This window comes from Sceloporus undulatus, chromosome 3 (genome assembly GCF_019175285.1).
Source record: "Sceloporus undulatus isolate JIND9_A2432 ecotype Alabama chromosome 3, SceUnd_v1.1, whole genome shotgun sequence".
Classification (NCBI taxonomy): Eukaryota; Metazoa; Chordata; class Lepidosauria; order Squamata; family Phrynosomatidae; genus Sceloporus; species Sceloporus undulatus.
Window position 1 is genome coordinate 7,444,501 of NC_056524.1, and position 11,331 is coordinate 7,455,831.

Here is an 11,331-nt window from a genome sequence, read left to right on the forward strand (position 1 = left end):
ATGATGATGATGATGATGATGATGATGATGATGATGATGATGATGATGATGATGATACAGGAGCTTCCAGGCCGGGGAATTAGAGCTCAGTTCTAGGCTACAGTTTCCAGAGCCACTTAGCAGAACTTACTTCCATGCAAAAGTTTCTTGGGCTGCTAAGCACTATTCAGTTCCACATCATAATTTTCTGGACTGCAAAGCACAGCTCCAGCTCCAGCTCTCCAGTCACAGAATCATATTAGAGTTGAAAAGGCGCATGCAGGCCATATACACTAAACCACTGCCATGCAGGATTACACATCTAAAGCACTCCAGAAAGATGCCCATCCAACATCTGTTTAAAGACCTCCAAAGATAGAGAGTCCACCCAGGTGTGTCACAAACAGGCATGGGAGTGTGAGCTGCACCAAGTGACACTCCAAGGGGTGTGAGACACCACTACTTACTAAACATCTGCCTTTGGGCAGAAATGGGCTGTGGTGTTCACCTGTGTCCTTTTAAAATACTGGTGTGAGTGGGGCAAGGTTTTATGAAAGTAGAAAGGAGTGACCCCAGGTTTTTATTTTAAAAATGTATGTTTTTGTTTTATAAAAATAACATTTTTATTTTATAGGATGGATAGATAGATAGATAGATAGATAGATAGATATTTTTATAAATAACTTTTATTTGTTTTATATTTTATATAACATAGATATAGATATAGATATAGATATAGATATAGATACAGATATTTTGTAGAAATAACTATGGCCAAAGCCATAGCATGAGCATTACAAACCCAGGTAGTGCAGTGGTTAAATGCCTCTATTGCAGTCACTCACTAACAAACCACAAGGTTATGAGTTCAGTACCAGCCAGGGGCTCTGGGCTCTGGGTAGACTTAGTCTGGGATTCTTCTATAGGTCGCTAAAATGAGTACCCAGCTTGTTGGGGACAATTAGCTTACACTTTGTAAACAGCTTAGTACATTGGTAAGCGGTATAGAAATGTACTTAATACTTGCTATTTCCCCAAAACTGCATAAGGCTGCAAGCATACAATGTATGATGCCCCTTGTAGTACGACTCACATAATTACAGGCTTTCTTGTCATTACATTTCAATTTTTGTTTTAACGGTATTTATCCTTCTAGGTCATCAGTGTACCTGAAGGAGACTTCTTCTTTGATTTTGTCAGGCACCTAACCGACTGGATCAAGAAAGCCAGACCAGCAAAAGATGGTAAATGCCATGACACTTCCCATGTTATGTTTCAATTCTATATAATTGGTGTGAGTCCTGAAAGCTTTTATTTACACTACACTCTTATAGTGCTGCTATTCCACTTTTACTGCTCCGGCTGCCTCCGGATGTATTCTGGGATTTGCAGTTTAGGGAGGGGGCATTTAGAATTCTCAGCCAGAGAGCTCTTAGGCCTTACTTGACTACAAACCCCAAAATGCAACAGGAGGCAGCCAGAGCAGTAAAAGTGGAATAGGAGTGCTATAAGAGTGTAGTGTGGTAATGTGCACAAGCATTTGGCTATGAATGGATTGCTGCAGAAGGGTCTTTTAATTGTGGTGGAAGGTTGCTATATTTTCATGTTTTAAATTCTTTCAAGTTTTAAAAATATTAGTTTTGTTTTTAACAGGATAGCTTACTTAATTGTTTTTAAACTACTTTTAATATGATTAGGTTTTGGCAGCATTTTGGGTTAATCTGTGTTGTGGGCTTGGATCCCCTATTGGAAAAATGGCAGGGTATAAATATACAGCTGGCCCTCCATATGCATGGATTCTTTAGCCATGGATCCATCTAACCACGGCTTGAAAATTATATATATATATGAGTGTGTGTGTGTGTGTGTGTGTGTGTGTGTGTGTGTGTGTATATGTATATAATACATTAATTCCAAAAAGCAACCTTGATTTTTGCCATTTTATAGAAAGGGCACCATGTTATCACACCATTGTATTTAATGGGACTTGAGGATACATGGATTTGGGTGTCTATGACGGGGAGGTCCTGGAACCAAACTTCAGAAGATACCAAGGGCCCACTGTATAATTAATTAATTATAGTGTGATGATTGGACATATCTATGCCTATCCTCCTGGCAGTCTAAACTAATCATCTCTTATCCCAGATGCTTCAGTTTCTCTCTTTACTTCCCTCCCACTTTCCACTTTTGCTGAGCTTAAAGTACAAAAATAACTCATTCCGTTAATACAGCAAGGTGGTAAGAGGAAGAGGAGGAGGCTGAAATCTTGCCCTTCCCAATAGGCTCAGGCAAATGCAAACTGCTGCAGACTCTTCTAGCTTGTGTGTTCTTCCTCATTAATAATTTTTGCCATCTTGACCACACTCTTATGTTACTGATAATTATTATACTAACTGGTCAAAAATCTATGAAGATAAATTAAAATTAAAGGGCCTAAGTCTGGACTCTCTACTCCTCCTAACTGAGGAGGAGTGCTTCAAGACAATTAAGGATTGTTTATTGAGTTGGGATTACAAGATGACTTATTCCACTCCTCCCAGAGTGTGCTCCCCTTCTGTATTTGGCATTCCCCCCTATTGTGGCGAGATGCCAAAGTACTTTCAATCATTGTCCCTTCAGGCTTCGAGGAAAGCTTTCCTCTTTGCAAGGTTGAATACTCACCCTTCCTGTGTCACCAGGGGTAGATATTTGAGGATCCCTTTGGCAAATCGAATATGCATATGTGAACTATCTCCAGATACTCTCCAACATATTATATTTCTTTGCCCGCTCTATCAAAAACCGAGAGCGAAATTGCTAAAGAAACTATTGGAAATGAACTACTGCTTAACGGATATAACTTTAGTACATTTATTGGAGGATTGTAATGTACAGATTACACGATTGATGGCCAATTTTCTAATGGAGGCAACAAAAATCTGGTACAAATTAAATAATGGTTAGAGTTTAGTGTTAGATGATTTTAAGGATCATAAATTTTAAAGTATTCATGTAGACTATTTTAGTTAATTTTGTATTGTATTGTTTGTTGTATATTGTCTATTGAGATGCCTAATAAAGGTTGATGAATGATGATGTTACTTGGCTACATGGTGTCTCTGTTTTCATCTGTGAAATGTTTGCAGGTATGTCCATTTTTGATTGAATGCTCTTCCTTGGCTTGGACTAGAATCCTTCTGCTTGTTATACTATCAACATGCAGGGTTTTATGTTGGTTTCAAGGACTATTTCATTATGAGGGACAGACCCCCCCTCTCTGTCTGTAATGCTGTGCAAGCCAAACATTCATGGCCTGTCCCAGGTGGAGTTAGATCATAGTTCTGTGCATTAAATATTCCAGCATACAGTGCACAAAATAATCTCTAACTTACTGTTGTAATTCTTTATTTGGGTAGGGATAGTGCCTTCTCTCACATACCAAGTGTTCTTCATGAAAAAATTGTGGACAAACACTGTGCCTGGAAAGGATTCAATGGCTGACTCCATCTTCCACTACTATCAGGTATTCCCCCAAATGTCCAGCAGAAGACAAATACCTAGTATAAGAATTCCTTTTTTTTTTCTTGGGAAATCTCTTAGACCAAATTAATATTTATTTACATATTTATTTCAGAATTTGCATGCCTTCTGAGGTGGCTCACAGAGAATCAGGAGAACACTAAATTCATTTCTGCATTGTTACAATTGTGAAGCCACAGCATACAATATAACCTAAGGCTCCTGTATATAGTACCTGAGCAGAAGATAAAAATAGGGATTGGAATCCTGGAATTTAGTCCCAGCTGGAGTAGATCCAATGCAATTCTAGGCTGTGTCAAAAGGAGCATAATCTAAGGAATCTTAAAAAGTAGTAGTAGTAGTACTCTGTTCTGCTTGGGTTAAACCTCTCCTGCAATATTATGTCCAGTTTTGGGCACTTGTTTTCTGTTGCTCCAAAGACTAGAACATAAACCATTGGGTCCCAATTATAAGAAAAGAGATCCCATCTAAACATTAGGAAGAACATATTTACTATAAGAACTATTTGACAGTGCCAGAGGGAGGTGGACTCTTCTTCTATAGAGGTTTTTAAACAGAGATTGGATGGCCTGTAGTTCATAAGTAGTTCATTTCAGAAGTGCTGTAGTTGCATATTCTTGCTTAGCAAGGGTTAGATTAGATGGCCATTGTGGTCCCTTCAACTTCTAAGATTCTATTATTGTAGCTTCATTCAGTCAATTATTGAATAGCGAGTCAACAGGTAAGTTAATCCAATTCCTGCTCAGGTTGGCCAAATAGGGAGCTATGTCCCAGCACTGTCTACTTGCCTTTTAGAGCTGGGAAAAGGCATTGCACAGAGAGATACTGGATACCTCCTTGCAAAATACCTAGAAGACTACTTACATATTTCCCATAAATTCCTCTAGGAGTAATGAAAGAAGATATTTTTTCCTTCCATTTCCTAAAATAGGACAGATAAATGATCAGGAAACACTCTCCAACTTTTTGCCCTTGTGATATTGCAACCTGCCTCCTTTCCCTCCCTTCCCTTTTCTGGCACAGGAATTACCAAAGTACCTTCGAGGCTACCATAAATGCAGCCGGGAAGAAGTCCTTCAGCTGGGAGCCCTGATCTATAGGGTGAAATTTGAAGATGACAAGTCCTATTTCCCCAGCATCCCCAAACTCCTCAAGGAATTGGTACCTGAGCCCCTCATCCGGCAGCTGTCTCCTGATGACTGGAAGAGGGTAGGTTTGCTTCACCGAGCCTCACATGCAATGCTTAAGGACTTTATCACACGGGGAGAAAGCGGGGAAAAGCCAGATTTAAAAAGGTATTTTCCCGGCAAAGTCCCAAGATCGCGACGAAGATTTTCAGACAACATCTCAATTAGAGAGGGGTTATCCAGGGTATAACTAGCAACAAATCATTCATGGAGAAATCCCATGAATGATTTGTTCCTGGTTATTCCCTGGTTATACCCGGGATAAATCCTCCCTGATCACAATGTGTCTTGTTCTGATCTCAGGACTTGGCCCAGAAAATATCTTTTTAATCCCAGCTTTCCCCCCGTGTGATAAAGTCCTAAGTTTGTAATAGAGATCAGTTGGTGCTCCTGCAGCCTTTAATAACCAGAATTTATGAATGCTAGTCTGTTCATCTACAGCTTCCAGAATTCCCCAGCAGGTTTACCTGTCATCCAAAGAAGTATTTTTTCTGAACTCTGTTAGGAAGAGACACAGCATTCAGAAAGTCACTCAACAGTTTAAACATGAAAATCTACTGAGACTTGCAACCTCTGGCCAGAATCTTGTTGTTCAACTCTACCAGTTTTCCAGAGCCATTCAGTGGTGGCAAGGGAAAACGGACAAAGATCTCCTCCAGATGGGGAAAATGGTGGTGGCGGGGGGGGGGGGGGGGTTTTGGTATTTGTAGCTGTAGTTCCCAGTTTTTTTAAAAAAATATATCCAAACAGTCACTGGCATACTGTTAGTCATTTACAATGGCAGGCTTACAACCTGAACATTCAGGCTTGCCCCAGAATAATGTAATGAATGAACACAGAGATAGCAAAACATAGTCAAACGCAATGAGCTGTATTACCAGGAATCATACTTCTTTAGAATAATCTGGAAGAACCTCCACTGTGGAAAAATTGAACAGTCCGGTTCTGTGGTGCCTGACTTCTATCATAGTTGTCATACCCCTTGTCTTTTCCCTCCTACCACTGGTACCATCTCTGCTGGTGTAATGGCAGAATCTGCTTTCAATGGGATCACAGCTTTTATTTCATGTGACTACAGAGAAGTATGGAAGTCTCTGGGCAATAACCGTTCATTGTAACATGTCACATTTTCTCTTTGTCACATACACAAACAAAAGGTCTATGAACTGTTCAAGCACCTTTTTTTCTCTCCTGCAGTCCATCGTGGCCTATTTCAACAAGCATGCAGGTAAAACGAGAGAAGAAGCCAAGCTTGCCTTCCTCAAGATTGTATTCAAGTGGCCTACGTTTGGATCAGCTTTCTTTGAAGTGAAGGTTGAGATGCATGTTTCTTTCCTTTTTTTCCTTCTGTTATCTGGAGGTTCCAGGGAATTGAGAAGGGAGAGTTGTGGTTGCTGCTGATAGTTGCACTCCTTAGCAACCCACATCCAGACACCTGGAGACATTTCTATGAATCTGCCTAAACAGTGGGGCCATTTGCTCAATATAATTGACCCTCCCCATTTGCAGCTTTGACTTTTGTGGATTTGATTATTCACGGACTTGGTTAATATGTTCCCACTAAGAATGTCTAGGTCCTCCAGTGCAACTGTGTGGTCAACCTCCACAAAAAGCTGTGCTGCAGGACCTAGAGATTCCTAAAGAGAACACTTCTCTAGGCATTTGTAGGTCTTCCAGTGCAATTCTGTGGTCAACTTCCAGCAGATATTGACCATAGAGTTGCCCTGGAGGACCTAGAAATTCCTAGAGATGTGTTCCCTTACATTTAAAAAAGCATTTTCTCATTTGTAATTTTTCCACTTTCACAGGGGTCCTGCAGCGAATGTAGAGGGTCCACTTTAATAGCACCCACTAGGGAGCTTTTTGCTTGGTTTATTAATTTGTCTTACCTTTCCCAGTTTAAATTTAAATTCAGGCTGCATCCTGATCTTACCAGAAGGTTTTTGCTGCCAAATTTACTACCCAAATACAGCCCAGGTGCATCCCTGCTTCCAGGAGCGCTCTGTGCAACTCTTTTCAGATCTGGGAGTTTTCCAGCTTAAGAAAATAGGTGCTGGAGAGCTCCTGGAAGCGGGGATGCACCCGGGCTATATTCGGGCAGCAAATTCAGTGGCAAAAACTTTCTGATAAAATTAACATGCAGCCCGAATTGAAATTTAAACCGGGAGAGGTAAACCAAATTAATAAACCATGCGATAAGCTCCTAGGTTTCATGCCATTTTCCCATCCCTGCTCACCTTTATCTCTTACCTTTCATTCTTCACAGCAAACAACAGATCCAAATTACCCAGAACTCCTCCTGATTGCCATCAACAAGCATGGTGTCAGCCTCATCGATCGCAAAACCAAGGTAAGTTGGGTCTCCTGTCTAGTTTCTGGGGAACACGGACTCAGCAGATTTCAGCAGGCTGCTCAGAGTGCAAAGGGGGGTGGTGAAGGGCAAGCAAAATTAAAACACTGACCCTTTCTTTTGATACTTGGATAGTCCCTTATCTTATTAGGTTTAAACCATCTTTCAATGTTGCTTTTAACTTGTTTTTAACTTGCATTTTAAAAAAATAACAGGAATTTAATTTAATGGTGTTTTAACTTTCGTACTAAGCATTTTAAAAATTGTATTGTGTTCTTAAAACATTGCATGCTGCCTTGGGTCCTGTGCTGGGAGAAGGGCAGGATAGTAAATGAATAACTAAATAAATAGATGATAGAATCATAGAGTTGGAAGAGACCACAAGGGCTGTCCACTCCACCCTGCTGCCAGTCCAACCCCCTGGCATTTTCTCTCCAGGATTCTTGTGCAGATGGAAGAGATTCCAAAAACGTTGTGTTTTTAAAAACAGACATCACAGATGCAATGAGTGGCCAAACAATTTACCACCTGAATTTTCTTTTCAACAAGAACCAACCATGAAGAAACCCTGATTCTTCCTTTTGCCTGATTGAAAGGATTAGATAAATTCCTAGAGTTGAAATGAGTAGATACTACTTACAGTGTTAGAGGAAATATGTGTTGCTGTAAAATACAAACAAAAGTGTGGCCTTCATATCCTCCTGGTGAGCCTCCTTGGTTGGCCACTGTGGGAAATGCATGCTGGGATAAATAAACCTTTAGTCTGATCCAGGATAGTGCTTCTTCTGTTTTTAGCAAGTAGCAATAGCTTTCTATACTGCTTCACATTGAACTAAGCAGTCTCTAAGCAATTTATAATGTGTAAACCAATTGCACCCAACAAGCTGGGTACTCATTTTAGTGACCTACAAAAGGATGCAAGGCTGAGTGGACCTTGGAGCCCCTGGGATCAAACTCACATAACCTTGTGGCTGCAGTACAGGCATTTAGACACTGTGCCACCAGGGCTTCTTCTCTCTGTCTGAAAAGTTTTTCTTCTTTTGAAGAACTTATTAAAATGATAATGATGATAACTATTCCACACTTCATCCAAGTAGCAAGAAGTTCAAGGGATATCCTGGGGACAAAAGAGCACCGGAGACCTAGGATGTCCTGGGTGTACTGAGCTGTGTCTCCACCCCCAGGCAGAGGTGTTTTGGAGTCCATTGCCATTTCTGCATAGGCCAGAATACTCTGGATGCATCCTGGAGTACTCTGGCCCCAAAGCTTCCCCAATGTCTCCCCCCCACTTACTTGGGTACCCCAGAGCGACATCAGGTGGCCATTGGCTATTTCTCCTTCTAGTTATGCTTTCTGTGAGTGGCAGTGGTATTCCAACTTGTTGTTTGGCCTTTTTTGTTCTCTGAAAGCTGATCCTTTTCTTGAAACACTGGCAATATCAAGGACTGAATCTGGGGATTAATGCATGTCCAACCTATGATGCTCCACTAAATGTCTTGTTTTATTCTCATGTTACTATGTGAAGTAGATCTGTTGTTGATTTAATGAGGCTACTGTGCAGACTGCCATAGACAGGGTGAGATGGTAGGTTGAAAGACAGGTATGTCATGTTCTTCTTCAGAGAGCATGGAGAAGTGCTTTTTAAAAATACTACTATTTCCAGACTCCTCCAGCTACCATGAACAGGTCATGCTGTCTCAAAGATTTTGCAATCTAACCCCCACCTCATCCCAAATATTTTCTCCAAGCACTGCTAAATTCCACTTCACAAACAAGCTTTGTCATTAGAGGGCTGTATAGCCCTAAATTCCAGCAAGCCTTGGCAAAGTTACCTTTTTTTGAAGTACAGCTCCCAGAATTCCCTGGCCATAGCGGCTAGAGGATTCTAGGAACGGCATCTTGGAAAAGTAACATTCCCTAGCACTGCGCAGAATATTGGACTGGAAAATGCAGCACATGAAGTCACGTTTGGGTGGCAATTTTAGAATTTTAAATTGAAATTATATTGAAAATTAAAATTAAATTTTAGAAAATTAAATTTGAAAAAAAGATTTAAATTTTACTATTTAAACATTTTACAGTTTTAGTAGAAATGGGAGAAAGAAGCACTCCTGATGGAAAGGAAGGGTGTTCCAAACATAGGTAAAGAGATATCTAACTGCATTCTCCATTTCTCTAGGATATTCTCATTACTCACCCCTTCACAAAGATCTCCAACTGGAGCAGTGGCAATACCTACTTCCACATTACCATCGGCAACTTGGTGCGAGGCAGCAAACTGCTCTGTGAGACTTCATTGGTAAGGAGGAGGACACACTGATTTTTCATCTGTATTTTCAGACACACCTATTTCTCATGAGAAACATTACTCTTAGCACAAAAATCCACAGTTTCCAGAAAACACATAAGGGGTTGGGAACAAAAAAAGGTGTTCTTTCATAGAAAAACATAGTTTTGCACGCAAAAAAATGATTATTTCTGGAAACAGAGATGTATTTTGCACAGAAATTGTGAGGGCTTCTCCCCTCAAAAGATACATGTCTTTGCATTAAAAAAACATTGTTTCCAGAAGCATATGTTTTGTGCAAAAAAAAAATTATTTATTTTTTTTGCATAAATTTGATTTTTGCACAAAAAAATGGTTTGGGAAACAGAAATGTTTGTAAAAAAATTTTTTTAATAAAAAAGCTATTTTTGCACACACAAAAAAATGTACATTTCTACATAGAGAAATTTCCCTGAACACTTCAGGATGTGATTATACCAGGCAACCAGTGCATGAAAATATTCATTTTCTCCCACAGTGGGAAAAAAAGTACACAGATTATTCATTTTCCTCTGTGAGGATGAAATAGTTGAAGATTTACTTCCCTACATTCATGTCCTGCTGGGGGCCTCCTCTGATAAGAAACTGGCCAGGAGGTAGACCTTTGGTCTGGTCCAACATGGCCCCACTCAGGCTCTGACCTTGTGTCACTCAGTTGATACAGAGGCAGTGGTTATGAGCAATGGTGCACCTCCTATATTTGACACCAAGTGCAGATCATTTTTAATACCCCCCTACCTCTCTACTATAATATTTCTGGGTCTCGCAGGGCTGCCATGTGCAGCCAGCAGAGTCGCCAGATTTGAAAGATAGCCCAGTCCCAGCAGTGGCTACTGCCCCACAGCCTTTTCCAGATCTGGCAGAGCTTTTGGCCAAGCTCAATGGAGAGAAGACTTGCTTTCCTGCCTGACCCACAGAGCCACCAGACCTGGAAGGCAGCCATTGGCACACCCAGTGTGGTCCTCACCCCTCACACACCCTAATGATGACCCTGGCTGTGAAGCTACTGGATGCTATGGCATGGGTGCCGTGTTGTGTTGGGGGAAGGAGGGGATTCAGTGGATGGGTATGATAGCTTCTCATTGCCACTATTTTTTGTTAGGGCTACAAGATGGATGATCTCTTGACTTCCTACATCAGCCAGATGCTGACAGCAATGAGTAAGCAAAGAAACGCAAAAGGAAGCAAGTGAACTGAGAGTGATCACTGGCCAATGGCCCTGGCATTGCTCTGCCAACTGAGGGCTGTGGGTTACCCCTGCAGTTGGGGGAAGACCTTCTCCACCCAAGTGTGGAAGATGAGCAGGACCCCTTCAGAAAGCCTGTCGGACTCTGATTCTGAGGACTGTGGATTGACGTCCCCTTCAAGTGAGGATGACTATCTGTGAGAACAGCCTTTCATTTTACACACGCACACACAGACAGACTTCCCCCCCCCCTCTTTTTCTGGATTTAAGCCTCAACGCTTCGTCCAGACTGTGGTACAGCAAAACTCCGATGGGGTTGTTTTCCATATGGAACCAAAGTGGCAAGAGTCATCAAGGACTGAATGTGGAAAGGCTGTGTAATGCTTCTTTTAAGGTCTTTCACAACAAAATTATCAACAAAGAGATTTATGGACCAAGCCGCTGTGCTAGAAATGGGAAAATCTCATTAAAATCTGCTGGGTTTTTGTTTGACGGAAAGAGAAGAAAACAGTATCTTCTTCTTTTTTCTTTTTTAATTCCTTTTCAGATAAAACTTTCAAGAGGCCAAGGAAATGATGTACATTTCATACACAAAAGGAAAAGAAAAAGGATTAGTACCGATTGATCAAGCAGTGTGTAACATATGGGCCACAAAGCTTAAATGTGCAATAGCTGACCTTATTTAAGGAGGTTTGGTTTTACAGTGTGTGTGGGTTTTTAAAATTTCTTACTCCTTTTATTTATTTAACATGGGTGGGGAACGGCTTTTCTCAACTTAGAA

The 11,331-nt window shown here is 40.8% G+C and overlaps 1 protein-coding gene across 1 annotated transcript in view; it reads left to right on the top strand.

The window, feature by feature from the left end:
- LOC121925124 (unconventional myosin-VIIa) overlaps positions 1–11,331 on the top strand; it is a 114,698-nt gene extending 103,367 nt beyond the window's left edge. Inside the window, exons 39-45 of the mRNA XM_042456920.1 lie at positions 1,136–1,223; positions 3,378–3,484; positions 4,525–4,710; positions 5,886–6,002; positions 6,955–7,038; positions 9,218–9,337; positions 10,467–11,331. Coding sequence (XP_042312854.1) covers positions 1,136–1,223; positions 3,378–3,484; positions 4,525–4,710; positions 5,886–6,002; positions 6,955–7,038; positions 9,218–9,337; positions 10,467–10,556 — 792 coding nt within the window. The 3' untranslated portion in view covers positions 10,557–11,331. The remainder of the gene's footprint in view (positions 1–1,135; positions 1,224–3,377; positions 3,485–4,524; positions 4,711–5,885; positions 6,003–6,954; positions 7,039–9,217; positions 9,338–10,466) is intronic.